The sequence below is a fragment of the Trematomus bernacchii genome, unplaced genomic scaffold, assembly GCF_902827165.1.
Source record: "Trematomus bernacchii unplaced genomic scaffold, fTreBer1.1, whole genome shotgun sequence".
NCBI classification, from domain to species: Eukaryota; Metazoa; Chordata; class Actinopteri; order Perciformes; family Nototheniidae; genus Trematomus; species Trematomus bernacchii.
Window position 1 is genome coordinate 205,422 of NW_022987652.1, and position 20,115 is coordinate 225,536.

The window sequence follows — 20,115 nt, forward strand, 5'->3', positions numbered from 1 at the left end:
TTCCCGGCGAAAGCCAAAGCGGCAGTGAAACCAGGGAAGACGCAGGGTCAGGAGAGCAGCGAGGGCCTGGGAAAAGCCTCAGGTGCTGAGCTTCGATGAGAGGACGATGAAAAAGGCCCGGAGGAGGCAGTGGAGCGAGCCCAGGGTTTGCTCCAGACGATACCTCAGGGTGGATTTCGCCGACATCGGCTGGAGCGAGTGGGTTCTGGCGCCGAAGTCGTTTGACGCGTACTACTGCGCCGGGGCCTGTGGATTCCCCATCTCTAAAGTGAGCCACAGAAGCTTTGTTACTACAAGACATTTAGAACGATTTGCCTTTTTATTAAGCTGTTCCTAATTCATAAACACAAGAGAGGAAACTTTGTTGGTCTGACTTGAAAGAAATGTATCAACAGAATTTTCGTTCCTGAATTGCCTCTCAGGGTTTCTGTAGAAAACACATAGAAAACATGTAAATAAATATCAATTGATTTCATATATCTGTTAGCAAATGTATGCATGTTCGCCTTTACTATTACAGGTTTAAAAGTTACTTCCTCTAGCATTAAGAGATAAGTTAAGATAGTACTTTATTGATCCCGATTTGGGACATTTTTGTGTTGCAGCATTTGTACAATACAAATGAAAAAGACATAAATATACATGTTGAATTCTATTAATCCCTCCTTCTCCCACTTGTTTCCTCAGGTGGTGCATCCTTCTAACCACGCCACCATCCAGAGCATCGTGCGAGCGGTGGGGATTGTCCCCGGTGTTCCCGAGCCGTGCTGCGTTCCCGACAAGATGAGTCCCCTCAGCGTCCTCTTCCTGGACACCAGCAGGAATATGGTGCTGAAGGTTTACCCCGGCATGTCTGTGGATACCTGCGCCTGCCGGTGAAAGCCAATGGAAACTCTGCATTAAAGAGGACAGCAGTGAGGATAAACTGATACGACTTGGAGGACTCAGGATTTCGGGAGTCTCTGTTCGAGAACTCTTTTGTGAATCTTTTCCTGGTCTGTCAAGATTCGACTTTGAACCAAGTTTTTCCTGCTTATCGAATTATTTCTAAAGACTTGTTTCCCCTCAACGAAAGCCACCTTTATTTCTTCTTCTCCCTTCATCCAAAAGCAGTTGAATAAGTGCACTTAGTAAAAACTTTAATACTTCTTCTCCACGTCCCAACACACGAGTTGTCACTTAAACATTACTTTTTTTAAACAGTTGTCTATAAACTGACTCTCGCTCGTGCAAAAGCATCTCTCACCACCTCTATGTCCTTAATAGTAAGGTTTTTAATGTAAATGCATGTGTTTGTGAAACTGGATAAATGAGACTTGGATTGTACTGCAGGATTTATGTGAATGTTTGTAAAAGGAGTTAAAGGTGGGGTAGGTAATTTTGGAGAAACCAGCTCGAGTGCGCTAGAATTTGAAAATACACAGCCGGAAAAAATCTGCCACTTCCTTACAGAGCCCCTCCTCCAACACACACGAACGCAGACATGACCAATGAGGGCACGAGATAAGTTTGTGCACAGATGGAAGGCTGACAGGCAGGTAGGCCATCCAGTTATTTTAGCCGGGCCGGCTAAAATGATTGGTCGTGCTTTTTACAGTACTACGGCTTCCACAGATGACATTTTTGTATGGATTTTTTGTCAGAGCACTTAAAGTGGACCTATCATGCTATATTTGAATAATATAGTGTAGGACCATACCTATATAAGGCATATTTATACTTTTTTTTTTTCAAAATACCAAACAGATCATGCATTTTAGCCATGCCTCATTTCGCTCAATTTGCACTTTTTTAGCACTGTTTTTGCAATGGCTGATTCTGTGAGAACAGCACCACCTACAGGCCTGGCATATGTACTACAACGTCTCCAGCGCTTTCGAACGGCAATGGCCGTGGCTGTCTCCTCCTGATTGGTGGAGTTGGCCCAATAGCCGTAGCGCCACTGTCCTGACGTCAGGACAGTGTTCAAATCTGGATCAGTTTTTATCAGAGATTTGGGTATGGAGGAAAATAGAGAGGGTTGTGTTTTCTGACACTTGGTGAGTTCCCTGGAACACCGGGGACACATATTCATGTATAAAAGACGTACAAAAGTGCATTTTGCATGATAGGTCCCCTTTAAGATATTCATTGCTATCGGGATGTTAAGAGCATTCCATGGAATATAACAAAAAGTGTATCTCGAGCCGGTTTCTCAAACTTACCTACCCCACCTTTAAATCCCATCTACGGCAATTCATCAAGACTTTTGTCTATTTTTGGATTATTTCCCTTATAAATTCAAGGTAACATAGGGACACATGAATATACAATGGTCTTTTATGGGTAACATTTTTCATTTCTTCCGCACACTTTCACTTTTATGAAGTGATCTTGACTGTTTTAATATCATTCAAGATAAGACTCCATTATCTCTGGCCTACACCTGGACTCTGCTGTCTTTTGGGAAATGCTTCCAAGTTGAGTAAGCTCTCGTTTGTTGTTTCAAAAGTTCCTGAAACCTTTCTCATCAGTTCCTCTGCTGCTTGGCCCTGTCTGGATTTGGACTCCCTGATGAACTGCTCACTGACTCAGGAGGGACACACAGACTGATTTACATCCTACATTATTCAACCCTCATCATGTAAATACTGTAGTTACTAATGCAAACTAAATTGTACCTATTCTATTGTTGCCGTTGAACCTCCCATATATTAGCAAGAACTATTTGTGCATGATAGGTAATAACATCTTCTTTAAACTATATTTTAATAGCCATTTGTTTATATCTTGTATATATTTATGAAACCCACTGACAGATACTGTGCTACAAGCATTGGAAGGTCACTTGCTTCTGTTTCAGCTGAGGGTAAAAACAGCGCTCTGCTGCCCCCTGCTGTGCATTTTGGGAAAGTTGAAGAACTAAAACATTTTTAAAGGAAAAAGTTTCCTGTTGGTATTCAGCATTTTACTTTAACACATGAATACTGTTATTCAAAGATGACTTGTACAGTTTGTAATAATGGTGGATTTCCATGGTAAGTAAAAAGGGATAAATGTATCTGTCCTTAAAACTGTATTATATGGCTTAAAGTGTATTTGAATAGTGATGTGTGCTCATAGACTAATGTATGGCTCGTAAGGAAATAAATTGAATTGTACATATTGTTAAAAACATTTGCAAACTTTTTTAAAAGTGTTTAAAGCTTAGGCTTTGTGCACATTATATACCGTACAGTAACTCAATGTATGTCAATAGTATAAATCCTGCTGTTTAAAGAGGAACCCCGCCCGCCACAAGAGCTCTATTGGGTACGTTCTGATTTCTGAGAGGACTACTTTTATTTTGAAAGTAATCTTGGAAAATACATGTTAGTTTATTACATATTATTATAGTGTTGTGCAACTTATAATTGACACAAGACGTGTGTAATGGTGCCCATTTTAATTATGTAATTTCCCCTTTTAAATTTGACTTATTTTTGTTGCACATTAAATAAAAAATGAACCTTTTACACATTTTAAAGATTGACCATTTAACCAATCAACCATCAAAGACCAACGTTCATTGGCCAAACTCACGTTTTTACTGCATGTTTTCCAATTCATTTTGACCTATAGTGACCAGTTTTCTCAACAGCTCTTCCTCAGTCCAGTTTTTTCTTCTCCCGCATGCAGACATTATTAACTGTATCCGTGCCAGTAGATGTTTCATCGCTGATTGACTCCATAGAGAGGAATGCTTCAACATTTCAAAAGACCACATTGAAAGCATTTTTATGAAAACGCGGCATGAGTGACTGCATGACTAAAAGACAGACATTCCCAGATATGCCGGACTCTGGCCAACGTCCCCGGAAACATTGGCTTGTGGTTTTGGGCTCAGACCCCCCACAGAGACCCACAGGACATACAGGAAGTAGTGATGAAAACCACCATGTCCATCATGTCTTTGTTTCATGTGCCAGTGGTGTGAGAAAAAAACTCTGTTCTCATGCCTATCATATTTTATAGATCCTCGCTTATATACAGTATATCAGTTAAACATTTTTCCATGTGTTCTTCCAGATGTCTGGTTGTTCTCTGCCTGGAAGAATTAAGTGGCAAACTGCACAAAACACCTTAAGTTTCTCCTTAAATATGACACCTAATTAGTAGGAAACACCTATTTTTACAACATTTTAGTCCACCATCTATTTATATGAATACTTCCATTTAAATTCTGCTCTTTTAAATGTATTTTCTTCAATAGCTGCCATGCTATGTGACCCTGTGACTCCAAATCCACGCAGAATTGTATTGTGTTACTATGGAGAAGTAGGAAATACCTCTTTCTATTGGATTTTTCTACTTAATATGAATATTTTTAAGATAATTGAGCAGTTGTTAATGAAAAATCACATTTACTATTTTTCCGTTTACCGTCACTTCTGATCTCATTATGGTATCATGACCTCTTATGTACAGGAGTATGATACCACACGAACTCTTAAGACATATTTTACAATGATGGCGGTAAAGAATGTTTTGTTTCTGTTGGCCTCAACACTTTCACCCTCCAGCTGGGAAAAGGCATTTTGTGGAAGCGTCTGCTTTTCAGTAACCTCACAGTTTCCAGTGCCTCCCTCATTATCGCTGTTGAGTGTTTACAGTGTCTTCATTAGCAGCCAGCCCTCTAATGATAACAATGCTTTAAAGAAGGCATCGCTGGTGGTGATAAGCCTGGCCAAGCTACTATTTTGGTTGACACGAGTCCCCGTGTTTACTCTGGGAGCATGGGAGCGGACGTCAGGACTGTGGTCCTTGCATTGGGGATCTCCATTTTCAAACCTTGCCGTCGCGAAGTCTCTTTTCAGGCTGGGAAGAAGGTCAAGTTTCTGCCAGTGGAGTGTCTTAAAGAGGTCTAATTTCAAAATGCAGAGGTCCAGATCATTCCTGTTCCAGGGTGTGTGTGTCTGGTGGTTTATATCAGCTCTTGCATCTGTAAACCTCTCAATAACGACATCCAGAGTGAGGAAGCTGATGGACTCTACGCTCAGATGTCAGAGGAGGACCTTCTGGAGGAGGAAGACTCCAGGATGGAGAACCTCCTGGGAACCATGAAGGAGGGATTTCTGAGGAAACTCAACCTGTCGGACGTTCCTCAGGAGAACAGCAAGATCTACCGTCCTCAGTTCATGATGGAGCTCTACAACAAGTACGCCTCGGACAGCTCGGCAAACCCTCAGTCTGATGTCATACGAAGCTTCACTGTGCAAGGTACGCCAATATAACTGGACATGAAAGAAGTATGATGTGCAATAATCCTTACATTTTAGGGGGAGACACTACCTTCAAAATAAATAACTCTCATTGTGGTTTTCTACCCATTTAATCCATGTAGTGCCAGAGTTGATAGGAATATTTTTAAATGTCCTACTTGCCAAACGTTTCATTTTGGTTAATTGATTGCAAAGCTGGTCAGTGTTATCCATATTTGACATTATAAAGGTTTCTTTCTCTCATTACAGCTACAGAGAAACAGGCTGGAAATCTCTATAAGCATTTTCTTGGCAAGTTAAATTAGTTCAGTTTGTTTTGGGGGGGGATTAACTTGAAATAAAAAGCTTTAATCCAATGGTGCTCAACCTTTAGGTCTGTGACCCCTTTAAAAGTGAACGTGTAATCTCTGTGTTCAAAACATTTTTGATTTGCAGAATTTTGCCTCTTTAGGTTATCCCTTGTGTGGGCCCCAATGGCTACATTTGGAACCATTGCCCTAAAGTTACCCAGACAATTCCCCTTATTTAGTTGCAACACAGTTATTTATAGTCCCATGATAACCCATGTGCTGCTGCCAAAGACTGAACTGTTTGTATGTTTCTTAAAAATTACCAAATACAAATATATGAAATAGTAATTACCAACTGCTTTATTACAGATGTACTGACATTTTAATTCTTTAAACTTTTTAGTTTGAAGATATTACCAGGATTTAGTCTGTAGTTCACAGACTAAATTCTAATATTACTCAACAAATTGAAGTTGTCTATTATGTACACGTGTATACAACAGTTGTGTAATGGACAATTAGCAAACCCCTCTGACTTCTTGTTGTTTCTCAAACAGATATCCCTTTCTCTGTGACGAACGACACAAAGTCAAAGCACAGGCTGCAGTTTAACGTCAGCATCCCCAAGCATGAAAATATACTTCTGCTGAACTCCAGCTGTTCTTCTACCCGGACTCCAGGTCAAAGGTCAACTCCCCAAATTTCAAGGCCACCGCCAAAGTCTATGAAGTGGATTACAACGATTTCACCTCCACCACCCAACTGCTGGCGGGCAAAGAGGTGACGGGTTTGGAGAGCACGTGGGAGACGTTTGATGTGACCACAGCTATTCAGAGATGGATCAAATTTGGCCACCATGCAATTGTTTTTGATGTAGTGGTGGATAGGAAGGACTGTGGGGCCTCTAAAGATGGAGAAGAAGAAGCAGGATGTCTGAATATGAGCGTGTCTGTTGGAGATAACACTTCAGCAGCTTTGATCGTCTTCTCAGATGATCTTGGTAGCAGGAGAAGGGAAACAAAGAAGGAATTAAAAGAGATGATTCTCCACGAAGAAGAATCCATCTTGCTCTCGGGCGCCGATTGGTACAATGGAAATGAGCTTCCCAACGAAATCCCGGAGGGTCAGCACCCACGGAGAAGGAAAAGAAAGGCAGAGAGGGAACACTGCCAGCGGACCTCTCTCAAGGTCAACTTTAGAGACATCGGATGGGACAGTTGGATCGTGGCACCTCCAGAATACGACGCCTTCGAATGTCGGGGCCTGTGTTACCAACCGATGACGGGTGAAATGAAGCCATCAAAACACGCCCTCATCCAGGCGCTGATGAACATAAGGAACCCGAAGAAAGCCAACATGGCGTGCTGCGTCCCCATCAAACTGGACCCCATCACGGTCATGTATCAAGAGAACGGACGCCTCACTATAAGATATCTGTACGAAGAGATGAAGGTGGCAGAGTGTGGCTGCAGGTAGTCAGGAGAGGTTGGTTTACTCTGTTGGTAGTACAGGAGATACTAATGGTTTAAAGACTGCATTTCATTGAAGTCAGTCTGATGGTATTGCCCTCCATTGGGAGAAATGTAAGAAGAAGTAAGAAAAAATTGTGTGCAGAAGTTGCAGTACCAAGTGGCATCTTATTTCTTAATAAATAGGTAGATAGTAAAAAAACTATTCCTCAACCCACATTTCAGTTCAAGTTACATGAGTGACATTTTATAACATGACTGACCGCTAATAGTTAAGATATTTCATATTTCAACACTGTACAAAGTGGTGGACAGATTTACTGACATGCCTAAATGCTAGCTTAGTTGGTTTTGTTTTGTTTTTAAGCATTTAACGTGATTTAACACCACCAGGCAGAACAATGGAATCTATATTGTGTATTATTTAATAATGGTTATATGTACATAAATGATTAATCGTACACTGTCTTTGATTAATGTGTTTTAATAAAACTAATGAAATGTATTTTATGCAGTGAGAAATCTAAAAGAGAACAAATATAATATGAAAAAGTGAAAAAAGAAAGCAAACATCCGATTTTTAACGATTTTTAAAATATAGCTAAAACAGATCTATCAGTAATATACCAAAGGCCTGACAGACACGTGTTTTTCTTCCATGAGAGTTTTTAATTTCTCAATGCAGCCTGAACACATTATGCATTACCACATTCTTTGGTTTACTGCCCTGTTTTCTCTTGGTTTTTATGTAAAACTGTTATTTACCATTGTAAACAACTGTAATTTGTTTAAATTAATATATATTCAGCAGTTGTCTGTGAATTACCAACATACAGTATGACTTGTAAAGAGTTTTTATCTTGTATGCATGCTACATTGCTGAGTGGAGAGTTTTTATTGTACAGTGTGTCTCATGATGTCGACATTTTGTTTTTGAGGCTTTTGTACCCTGAAATTAATAAAAAAATCTTTGTCACAATATGACATTTAATTTCTGTTATTGTTCCTATATGGTGTTAAAATAAAAAAAGATAGAAAGAGAGCAAAGCTAATATGTATTAACCATTTATAAATATAAACATGTGGGCATCTACATTTTAATTAGTATCACATTTCAAACACTACCTCCTCTGTTTTCTCAGGTAATTAAATGCAGCAGTAGTCACGATGGTTGATTCTCTGCAGCAGACACTGCACTGCTCGTTAGAAGATATTGAAATCAGCTGTGTGTCATTTACTCCTCTAAGCAGGGACTATCAATAAAGAGTCAAATGGCTTTATGTTAGTTCAATGTGAACAATTGCTTGATAAGTATCTCCTTATTTATCTGCAAAAAAGAGCTATAAAGTCTGATGTTGTGCTGTATTACGTTCTGATTGTTATTTATTTTTATCGTACAATGTTTCATCCTTTGAATTAAGATATATTTTGTGTGAAAAGTTATGAGTAAGGTATGAATGAATTGTTTACCAACCATAACACACACACTAAATCCTAAAATACATAATTGTGCTTGTCTGTTAACAGGAACATGTATTATTTGAACTTTTGTTTATATATTTGTAATTATTTGTAGTCAGTGACACATCCTTATCAGGGCTTTAACCTCTGTGACAAAACCAATGAGGGGGCAAGTTCATGTATACACTTCCACATCTTTCTGGATAACCCAAAATAACTCATGTCTTAAAATAGCACCATAACAAGGCAGGCAATCCAGGAAAAATAAGTGGCTCAGTTGACACATAGGACCTAATGAGATCTTTCCCCAGTCAACAACAGCATGTGACAACAGAGCCAGTTTAAAATACCTGGATTAGCAGTATGACATCTTGAGCCTGCGTCAATTTACTGTTTCATCACCTGAGGGCAAAACTAGCTGTAGCCTATGTACACAAATAATGACCAGGATACGGCTAACGTGTTAGCAAACAAAGGCTTATTTACACATTGAGTCGACACTGAAAAACAGTAGCATGTGTGTGTCTGTTCATCTGCCCAATGTGAGTTCAATATTCACTTTCCTTTTACCCCTGTTTGCTCTCCTAACTCTAAAGGGAAATATCTTGTGCTAAATGCTATGCTATATTTACGAGCTAATTTACAAGCTAGCTCTTAGGCAGGTAGCATTTGTTGTTTGGGCTTTTACCATGAAAACCCATTCCTGCTGTGTCTGGAAATACATCTTAGCAGCTAGCTTGATATAGCTAGTGTGTAGCTGGTTTAGCTATTGCTAGTTATCCAAAGAGATTATTTCAGCTGGCTAACAGAGCAGCCCAATATTCAGAAAATATTTCTACAGCTTAACATTTTTGGTAGCTGTTGTTTTTCAAGCAAATGAGCAATTCAGGGATTTCAAAATCCAAACCATTAGTGAGTGAAAATATTACTCTAAAGGGAAATATATTGTGCTAAATGCTATGCTATATTTACAAGCTAGCTGCTAAACTTGGCTATCTGGGGCTTGGTGGTCGGCAGGTAGCATAGTTGTTTGGGCTTTTACAATGAAAACCCATTCCTGCTGTGTCTGGAAATACATCTTAGCAGCTAGCTTGATATAGCTAGTGTGTAGCTGGTTTAGCTAGTGCTAGTTATCCAAAAAGATTATTTCAGCTAGTTAAAAGAGCGGTCTTACATTCAGAGAATACTTCTACAGTTTAGCATTTTTGGTAGATGTGGTATTTCAAGCAAATTAGCAATTCAGGGATTTCAAAATCCAAACCATTAGTGAGTGAAAAGATTGTTGTTGTGGGAATCGGCAGAGATTATTTTATTATCTAAAGCGTGAGACGGTATTAAAATTAAGACGTTAAGATTAGCTGACTGCGTCTAGTATTTGTAATGAGATAAAGTCTGGGTGCATAACTCTGAGCTGCAATTCTTTCTGGATCAGCGTGTCACAGGGTAGGCTACTTATTGATGTCAGGTTCAATTCAGTGTACAGAATTAACACTTCATCAAATATAGATTACATTTGTCAACTTGGGACGTGCATTTACATGTTATTCACATGGACACAGTGACAGTCTTTGTTTAATTATAAACCAAATGATAAGATGTACTTTTTGATTAAAAAAACACAAAGAACTATCCACAGGAAACATAACAAAAGGATAAAAATGAGAATAATTCAGCATTCAGTAGAGATAAAGCCTTTTTAATCAACCTTTTGTCCTGTGGATCTTTTTTTTCCCCAATTCTGATCCTGCATGTGTTTTAAGAAGGCTTTGCCACGTGTCTACCAACTGTGTAATCATGTCACCAGTGGAGCGACCCAGACGTGACCTTTAAAGCCACAAACCGCACCAAAATACAGCAACATTAAGCTTTTGTAACAGACAAGAGAGAGAGTGGTTGAGAAGGAGAGTTTCTGCTCAGGATTTTGCATCAATCAGCCCGAAAAAATGTGTTTACTTGTATTTCCAACCTGATATGAATTTAAAGGAAAAGGTTGAAAAGAAAAAAGTATTATATTGTGAATTTAGAGATGTGTGTCAAGTACATTAAGCCCCTTAGACAAAGACCAAGTAATGGCATTACTTGGCAAAAACAAGAAAGAATTAAATAAAATTACAGCGTTTGTGTGGGAAAAGAGAAATAAAAAACAACAATTTACCAATTTTAGATCCGTCTGATATTGTCTGCTGGCTGAAGCGTCACAGATAAAGCGATTAGAGTGATTTATTGGGGACAAAAGCCTCTTATCTGGATGTTGTTGTTGTCCCAAAAACCCACAAACATGTCAATGTTCCCTCCTCCAAAAACTAGTATCCTTCAACACGGACATATAAACTAAATCATCCAGAGCAGATCTCTTTCCATCACTGATGATGAAGACATTAGTGATGGAGCACCACACTCCACCGCTGCTATTGATGCTACTCTTATCTACTGTCGGCTCATCATTCCAGCCTGCTCTGGTGATAGAAATGGCCAAGATCCTTTCGGAAAACTACTGCTTCCCTGAGAACCTGGTTGGGATGCAGGAGGCCATCCAACAAGCCATCAACAGAGGAGAGAATCCAACATATTTCAGACAGGAAGACTCTGGCATCTGTGCTAACAAACAGAGTACAAGGGGCACTGAACGATCCACGATTGACTGTTTCATACGAGCCTAATACCGTCCCAGTGATGCCACAGATACTGCCGTCTCTCCCCACAGAGCAGTTAATCAGGCTGGTGAGAAACTCTGTCAAGCTGGATATCCTGGACAATAACGTTGGATATTTGCGGATGGATCGGATCATTGGGGAGGAAACAGCAGCAAAGCTTGGATCTCTGCTGAGGGACGACATCTGGGACAAAGTTGCTAACACCTCTTCACTGATTTTGGACCTGAGGTATAGCACAGCTGGAGAAATGTCTGGAGTTTCTTTTATAATCTCCTATTTCTCAGATCCTGAGCCCCTCATTCATGTTGAACTGTCTATGACAGGCAATCAAACATAACTAAAGAGCTGTGGACCATGCCGTCAATAAAGGGGGAAAGGTATGGAAAGAAGAAAGACCTGATTGTTTGACTAGTAAGCGTACCATGGGGGCTGCTGAAGCGGTGGCATATGCTTTAAAAAACCTAAAGAGGGCTATCACAGTTGGGGAAAGGTCTGCTGGTGGGTCAGTAAAAGTAGAAAAGATTAGGATCCTCGTCTGCTTTCTACATAACAGTTCCTGTGGCAAGATCAGTCAGTCCAATCACAGGCCATAGCTGGGAAGTAAGTGGCGTTCCCCCAACAATCAACGCCAACGCCAAGGAAGCTGTCGCAAAAGCCAAGTCTCTTTTGGCTGTAAGAGGGTGCCATCCCAAAAGTTGTGCAGAGTATCGCAGATATAATCGTGAGGTTCTACGCTTTCACTGACAGAGTTCCAGCTCTACTTGAATATCTGAAGACTACAGACTTTTCCCACTGTTGTATCTGAGGAGGACCTAGTAGTCACACTCAACCAGGACCTCCAGACTCTGTCCGAAGATCTCGACTGATCATCAAATACATGCCAGACAATGCTGACATAGTAAGAGGAGGGGGACCCTGCACTTGACAACGTTCCAGAAGATTATGAATCACTAAAAGCACTGGTAGATACAACGATCAAAGTCGAAAATACTCTCAGACAATACTGGCTATCTCCGCGTTGACAAGTTTTTCAAGTTGTCTGAAGGGACTAAGCTAGAAACGATCATGGCTAAAAAGGTGTGGGAGCCCCTCAAAGATACTAAAAAACCTGGTTGTTGATCTGCGCTATAACACTGGTGGATCATCTTCCTCTCTAGCTCTGATACTGTCCTATCTGCATGATTCTTCCCAGAAGCTTCACTTTTTCACAATATATGACCAAATTCAAAACATAACAACAATATATGACTCTTTGCCTCAAATGAAAGGCCATACCTACGGCTCAAGACGTGGGGTTTACGTGTTAACTAGCTACAACACAGCAAGCGTTGGCGAGGAGTTAGCCTACCTGATACAGTCACTACATCGCGGCACAGTCATTGGGGAAATTACTTCCGGGAACCTGATGCATTCAAAGACGTATGAAATAGAGGGGACAGATATTGCTATAACTGTCCCTGTCATAAACTTTTTAGACAACAATGGGGAATACTGGCTAGGAGGTGGTGTGGTACCAGATGCAATTGTGTTAGCCGAGGAAGCTGTGGAACACGTTCATGAGATTGCAGATTTACACCAAGGGCTCAAGTCCCTCATAGAGGGAACTGGGGAATTGTTAGAAAAACACTATGCAATCCATGAAGTTTGCATTAAATGTCAGCAAAGTACTGATGAACAAATGGGACGAGGGAATGTATTGGTCAGTGATCGACTTGGACTCTTTGGCATCTCTGTTGACTGCAGACCTCCAAGAGACTTCGGGCGATCACCGCCTCCATGTCTTCCACTGCGACATTGAACCAGACTCGCTTCATGACGTCCCAGAGATCCCTACTGCTGAAGAAGTGGGACAAGTAATTCATTCTGTGTTTAAAGTTGAGCTCCTGCAAGACAATGTTGGCTATCTAAGGATGGGCATGATGCCAGATGTAGGGGTGGTAAAAGCCATTTGGCCTCAGATGGTGAAACAAGTGTGGCGCAAGATAGTAAACACAGATGCCCTCATTATTGACATGAGGTACAACACTGGTGGATATTCATCAGCAGTTCCTCTATTGTGTACCTATTTCTTTGAGGATAAGCCATTGCAGCATCTTTACACCGTCTTTGACCGCACCAAATCCACCATGACAGAAGTGATGACTTGGCCTAAAGTCAGAGGTCAAGGTATGGATCCTCCAAAGGTGTCTACATCCTCACCAGTCACTTGAACAGGATCAGCAGCTGAAGTGTTTATCCGCTCTTTGAAGGATCTGAACAAAGTCACAATCATCGGAGAGCCAACGATTGGAGGGTCTCTATCAAGTGGAACCTATCAGATCGGGAAAAGCGTTCTGTACGTTTCCATCCCTAACCAGGTTGTGTTTAGCGCCATCACTGGGAAAATGTGGAGTGTTTCTGGGGTTGAGCCTCATGTCATAGCTCAGGCAAATGGGGCTCTTTCTGTGGCACAGAGACTCATAGCAGCAAGGCAATTGAAGAAAAAGCAAGGAAAATAGCTCTGTTGTATTCTATATTCCTTTAAAAAAAAATTGTATTCAATGTCCAGTTTCTAAGTGTGTCAAGTGTGTGATTTCTACATTATCTACCAGAACCCCATTCCCACTATACTTTTACATTCAAGCTGTTTTAGACAAAAATACTTGCATTGAGTGAGCATGTATATCTGATTAAAGGAGTGAACAAATTAGCTAAGAAAAAACCTCAAATCTCCTTACCTACTATACCCTGACCCCTGAAAATAGTTAGGAAAGTTGTTACCCATTGACATTAAAAAATACCTAATTCAAGTTAAAGTATTTTTAATAAATCAATTTGCTTCTGGGTGTTTCTTTAAGTACATTTATATGATATTGTTAGACTTCCCAATCTGCGTATTTCTTATCCATAGCATGTGAAGTTGTCTTTCTCTCTGTTTTGATTTATCCTTTTTTGTTTTAACATGCAATGTATTCTGTTGACCGATATTAACCCATTACCATCTTTTTAATCATAATGCAATAACTTGTATGTCATTATAGCCGACATTTCTAATTTATTTGCTAAATGTTTGGGGTGTTTGCTTTATTCTCTTTGCATTGTGTTTTTTTAGTATGCTGTGATGATGTTTCAGTTTTCCTTTTCCTTTACTACAAAACTACCAGCAGAGGGAGATAGTACCCAACAAACCTCAAATGAATCTCCTGTTCACTTCAACACCACTGCAGAAAAAGAGACAACCACCACCAACTCAACAACTGTTATTCATGTGTACCATTCCCAAGACAATAAAATAATAATAAGTGGTTACAAAAGCCGTGATTTTGAATTGAATTTTCTTATCAGCAAATATTGACAACCCTTAAAGGGGACCTATCATGCAAAATGCACTTTTGTACGTCTTTTATACATGAATATGTGTCCCCGGTGTTCCAGGGAACTCACCAAGTGTCAGAAAACACAACCCTCTCTATTTTCCTCCATACCCAAATCTCTAAAAAAGGGGCTGCAACGGATCTGATAAAAACTGATCCAGATTTGAACACTGTCCTGACGTCAGGACAGTGGCGCTACGGCTATTGGGCCAACTCCACCAATCAGGAGGAGACAGCCACGGCCATTGCCGTTCGAAAGCGCTGGAGACGCTGTAGTACATATGCCAGGCCAGTAGATGGTGCTGTTCTCACTGAATCAGCCCTTGCAAAAACAGAGCTAGAAAATGTCAAATTGAGCAAAATGAGGCATGGCTAAAATGCATGATCTGTTTGGTATTTTGAAAAAAAAAAAGTATAAATATGCCTTATATAGGTATGGTCCTACACTATATTATTCAAATATAGCATGATAGGTCCACTTTAAAGAACCATGAAGAAATAAATGAACAACAAGTTTTGTGTTGGTAATTGGGTTTTCGTATGATTTATGTCAACAATTGATTGTGATTTCTTCTTGATTAATGGCACAAAAAGTCACATATCAATGACTTCTACAATAAACACTGATGCCAAGGGGCTTAATAAGTGAACCTAACAACTGTAATCCCTTTCCCAATTTGTCAGGTACAAAGGTTGCCTTATTTTACACAGGCGACTTTAAATAGGGGTTAAAATACCTTGTGTAAATTTAAGACGTTTATCTTTGGCAGCACGTCCTTGTTACTACACCTACACTAAGTTATTATTGCCTTCCAGAAGCACTCAGGATAATGCGATTAGTGGTTTATTGTTGGGCAAATCCTCTTATGTGTCGGGTAACAGAAACCTCGCAGCCAAAACAGAGCCATTTGACAAAGAACCTTATCGGAGACGGAGGTTCGGCTCGGCAACCTCCACTTCCCATCTCCTCACTTTTGGTCTGGAAAAACAAAAATGGCAAAGGCTATCTTCCTTGTGGCCCCGTTGCTAGTTTTGGGGAATGTTTTCTTTATCAATGCCTCGTTTTCCCCCAGCATCATCCTAGATATGGCAAAAATCATTATGGACAATTACTGCTCCCCAGAGAAGCTGGCAGGCATGAAGGAGGCAATCGCAGCAGCTGGCAGCAACACAGAGGTTCTCAACATCCCAGACGGTGAGTCTTTGGCTAGAGTCCTCAGTTCTGGAGTCCAGACCACCGTGAGTGACCCACGATTGGAAGTCTCCTATGAACCAAACTACGTCCCTGTGGTTCCCCCGCAGATGCCTGCCTTACCCCCTGAGCAGCTCGTTGCCGTCCTCCAGACCTCGATCAAGCTTGACATCCTGGAGGGAAACATCGGCTACCTGAGGATCGATCACATCCTTGGAGAGGACGTTGCTGAGAAGGTTGGACCTCTGCTTCTCGACCTGGTCTGGAATAAGATCCTTCCAACCTCAGCTCTCATCTTTGACTTGCGCTACACCGGCAGCGGGGACATCACGGGAGTCCCCTACCTCGTGTCTTACTTCACTGATGCTGAGTCTGTGATTCACATCGACAGCGTGTATGACCGTCTTTCAAACACCACGACGAAGCTGAATTCCCTGACAACGCTGCTTGGGGCCAGATATGAGCTTAGCAAACCCCTCATTCTCCTCACAAGCAAAAACACCAAGGGAATCGCCGAGGATGTTGCCTACTGCCTCCAGAACCTGAAGAGGGCCACCATTGTGGGCGAGAAGACCGCTGGGGGCTCTGTAAAAATAGATAAATTCAAAGTGGGCGACACTGACTTCTACATTACAGTTCCTACCGCAAAGTCCATCAACCCCATCACCGGCTCATCATGGGAGATTACAGGTGTGACCCCCGATGTGGAGGTCAACGCAGAGGACGCCCTCGCTACCGCCATCAAGATCCTCAACCTCCGTGCCAAAGTTCCAGCCATTATCGAGGGATCAGCGACTCTGATTGCCGACAACTACGCCTTTGAAGATATTGGGGCTCATGTTGCGGAAAAGCTGAAAGGTCTTCTGGCAAACGGCGAGTACAGCATGGTTATCTCCAAGGAAAGTCTGGAGACAAAGCTGTCCGCTGATCTGAAGACCCTGTCTGGGGACAAGAGCCTGAAGACCACCAGCAACATCCCAGCCCTGCCACCCATGGTGAGATCGTTGCACATAGAATTTAGTTTCTGGTTGTTATTGTCTTTCATTGTGAATGGTCAAAAAAACGTCACTAAATCTAAAATACTTTGGTGTTTGTGGCATTTCTGTGCAGTAGTTTAACAATGACCAACAAAAATGTATTTGTTTTAAAGCTTTTTAAGTCAATTTAACAGAGGATTTTGCTAGACGAGCATGTTTTGTCTAAAGAAGATATATATACATTTGGAAACGCAGGAATTCAAATTAATTTAATATGTGAAATGATATGTGAAAATCTACTGAAAATCAGACATATTGACATTGTTTATAATATTACAAATCCTTAGTTTATATATGTAATTTTTTCACAGGATTATTCTCCAGAGATGTTCATTGAGCTGATCAAAGTGTCCTTCCACAATGACATATTGGAGAACAACATCGGCTACCTGCGCTTCGACATGTTCGGAGACTTTGAGGAGGTCAAGGCCATCGCCCAGATTATTGTTGAGCATGTCTGGAACAAAGTTGTCAACACTGACGCTATGATCCTCGACCTCAGGTGGGTAATCCTGCTCACAGAGCTGTCAAAGCTTCTATTCAAAATACAGTGTGTCTATTCTGGAAAATAAATCATCTGCTGAAGCTCCGTGACTTAATATAGAGGACTTAGCGTGCAAAAATTACTTCAAATCATCTCGTTTTACCATCACAAAATTATATAACGCAGGATTACCGTTATCATGGCCTCACAATCGTTCAATTAATATGAATCCAGACTTTCTATGATTGTTCTTTAACGGCTTGTGTTTTCAGGAACAACATTGGTGGCCCAACAACAGCCATTGCAGGCTTCTGCTCTTACTTCTTTGACGCTGACAAGCAGGTTGTGCTGGACAAGCTGTACGACAGAACAACCGGGAACACAACAGAGCTCCTGAGCCTGCCTGAACTCACTGGTAAAATATATTACATCATAGATTACAGTTAGCAACAAAGTAAGTGACTACATGGTGAACATAGTAGAGCATTCAGTGTCAGATATTCCCTCTGGAGTTGGTGGTGAAGGTTCTACATTTAAGCATGTGTGCTTTTTAAGATGCATCTTCAATTTGGCCAAAATACTGCTCTTACAAATGAAATCGGCTCATTAAATGGCCGTTATCAGTTGCTTTCACTGCCTTTCTGATGCTTCAGACGGAGAAAAATGTGTTTGTATGCAAGGTGGTTATGAAACTTAAATTACTTATGTAGACTATATACATTACGTAACTTAAGTCATTGTGTTGTGTTAAGATTTCGCATCGTGCACAAACAGCAGTTACCTGGCTGAAAGTCTTTGGTTAATTTGACTCATCAATACTTTATGGCAATTCCCTACAACGACATTGTTGCTCATTTAACTGCGTCACCTAACTTCCCCCCTTTGTTCCAGTTAAAATGACAACAGCTACTTGAGTTTGGTGTCTTCTTCATTTGTAAAATTCCATCTAATTCTATGAATTGCCTTTTTGAACTTGTAGGTACAGCAGGCCCGTTCTAAATTGCCCTTTTTGTCATTTCACAGTACAGGTACTATTTAACGAAATTGTTCTTCTGCATTTGACCCATCCTAGTGTTAGGAGCAGTGTGCTGCCGTGTCCGGCGCCCGGGGAGCAGTGTAGGGAACAGTGCCTTGGGACATCTCGGTAGCACTTGGTCTTGCCAGGACTCGAACTGGTGACCTTCCAGTTACCAAGCCAAGTCCCTATCTACTTCGCCACCACCGCCCTGACCCATATCTATTACGTCCGATAACCCCATTTAATCAGCTGATAACATTTAAAGTGGGTTCCAATAAGCTACAAAGCTGTTCATATGATACCTTCTTTGGTTAAGTGATCGGCTTTTAAAGTCGCCCTTCTAAAGGCGCCTTCCTTTAATTCAACTCGCCTCCACATTCAAAGATTCCAAGATTCAAAGGTTTTAATGTCATATGCACATAAGCTACAGTGTAGAAATGGCAATGAAATTCTTCTGACCTGAGCTCCTCCAACAATGCAACATATATAATAAAATACAAAAATAAATAGTGCAAGAAGTCTATATACATGTCAATAGAATATGGGATATGTACAAGAACAGAATATGAAATTAAATAATGTAAATTAAGACAACATTTAATTATTGCGGTGATAACTATTTATATGATTTAGTATATTGCAAGATGACAACAGGAATGTTTATCGGGGCACATATAGGCGTCTTCAATTAGCACAAAGGCCTTTCTTTAATTCATCTCACCTCCACATGCTTTTAACCTTCTGCTTCCATCTTACCCTCTCTTTTTTAGGCCCAAGATACGGCTCTAAGAAGAGTCTGATCATCCTCACCAGTGGAACGACTGCTGGCGCTGCAGAGGAGTTTGTTTACATCATGAAGAAGCTCGGCCGTGCAATGATCGTTGGAGATACAACCGCCGGGTCTTCACACCCACCCAAGACCTTCAGTGTTGGTGAGACCAACATCTTCCTCAGCATCCCCACCATTCACTCTGATACCTCCAACGGTCCAGCCTGGGAAGGGGCGGGCATCGCACCGCACATACCCGTCCCAGCTGCAGGTGCCCTCGAAGTGGCCAAGGGCATCTTCAACAAGCACTTCGGACCCCAGAAGTGAACCACATCCTGAAAAAAGGGGATTTCAACACTCACTTTTGCTTTGGCGGCCAAAAATGGGATCAATAAAGTACTTATCTTAAATTGGTTCAAGATTTATAAATGATACTCAAAATGAAGAATGTAGAGTTCAATCTGTTATTCATTATCTCAAAGCCTTTTTAGACAGTTTTTAATGTAGAGCAGATGTTCAACAGCAGGATTTACTTGTAGTTTGTTATCTTGTTGAATGTTACTCTTTGAGAATGAAAGGTGCTGAAAAGCTGATTCCTTTGTGAAGCAAGTATGAATAATGATGTGTCAAAATCAGTTGTAACATGAATGTAATCAACCACATGCAAAGGAGAGGCAACAAAGGAAACACACACAAAAAAAGGCTTTTAAATTATATTTGCTATCCATGTATCATTAAGGATTGTGTTGACATACTGTACGTCCATTATGCCATGTGGGAACACTTGGGTTGTATCAAATCCAGTGGTGAGACACAATAAAAAAGGCAACTGAAAAGAGTGTGTTGTTTTAAATCAACAGAGTTATTAGGCATCAGAAAGACAGAAGGAAACATGTTTTTCTTTCAATTATTTTATTTATTTGATGTTTAATCTAAAGTTAGTTTCAGGAAATTCCTTTTTATTATTTTATGCAGAGATACATTATGTTGCCATTACATACACATGATGGTTTAGGTCACGGTGACATTGTGACTTTTGAGGGATTAAATATGTGAATATAACAATAACCCTATCAAAGGTCTGCTTCCATAGACACATGTTGCTAATATTTTCTTACATTTTAAATAATAATATTATAATGCCATCC

At 40.6% G+C, this 20,115-nt stretch overlaps 3 protein-coding genes and 1 pseudogene across 3 annotated transcripts in view; all 4 read left to right on the forward strand.

The window, feature by feature from the left end:
• LOC117486412 (growth/differentiation factor 10-like) overlaps positions 1-1,409 on the forward strand; it is a 4,380-nt gene extending 2,971 nt beyond the window's left edge. Inside the window, 2 exon segments of the mRNA XM_034134841.1 lie at positions 10-268; positions 688-1,409. Coding sequence (XP_033990732.1) covers positions 10-268; positions 688-879 — 451 coding nt within the window. The 3' untranslated portion in view covers positions 880-1,409.
• Positions 1,410-4,835: 3,426 nt separating this feature from the next.
• gdf2 (growth differentiation factor 2) lies at positions 4,836-7,559 on the forward strand. Its single transcript, XM_034134851.1, is given in 4 exon segments — positions 4,836-4,921; positions 4,924-5,238; positions 6,088-6,165; positions 6,168-7,559. Coding segments are annotated over 4 exon segments (1,260 nt in total). The 5' UTR covers positions 4,836-4,893; the 3' UTR covers positions 7,007-7,559.
• Positions 7,560-10,844: 3,285 nt separating this feature from the next.
• Positions 10,845-13,612, forward strand: LOC117486402 (annotated as a pseudogene).
• Positions 13,613-14,684: 1,072 nt separating this feature from the next.
• rbp3 (retinol binding protein 3) lies at positions 14,685-19,347 on the forward strand. The gene is made up of 5 exons (XM_034134853.1): positions 14,685-14,703; positions 15,459-16,654; positions 17,008-17,198; positions 17,453-17,595; positions 18,969-19,347. The coding sequence occupies exons 2-5, from the start codon at positions 15,461-15,463 to the stop codon at positions 19,292-19,294; spliced, it is 1,854 nt and encodes a 617-aa protein (XP_033990744.1). The 5' UTR covers positions 14,685-14,703; positions 15,459-15,460; the 3' UTR covers positions 19,295-19,347.
• The last annotated feature ends 768 nt before the right edge of the window (positions 19,348-20,115 follow it).

Excerpts from the sequence above, each read along its gene's own strand:
- rbp3 (XM_034134853.1), top strand. The coding sequence starts at position 15,461 with ATGGCAAAGGCTATCTTCCTTGTGGCCCCGTTGCTAGTTTTGGGGAAT. Across the intron at positions 17,199-17,452 it reads GCTATGATCCTCGACCTCAG|GAACAACATTGGTGGCCCAA; the intron begins GTGGGTAATCCT and ends TTGTGTTTTCAG. Across the intron at positions 17,596-18,968 it reads GAGCCTGCCTGAACTCACTG|GCCCAAGATACGGCTCTAAG; the intron begins GTAAAATATATT and ends TCTCTTTTTTAG.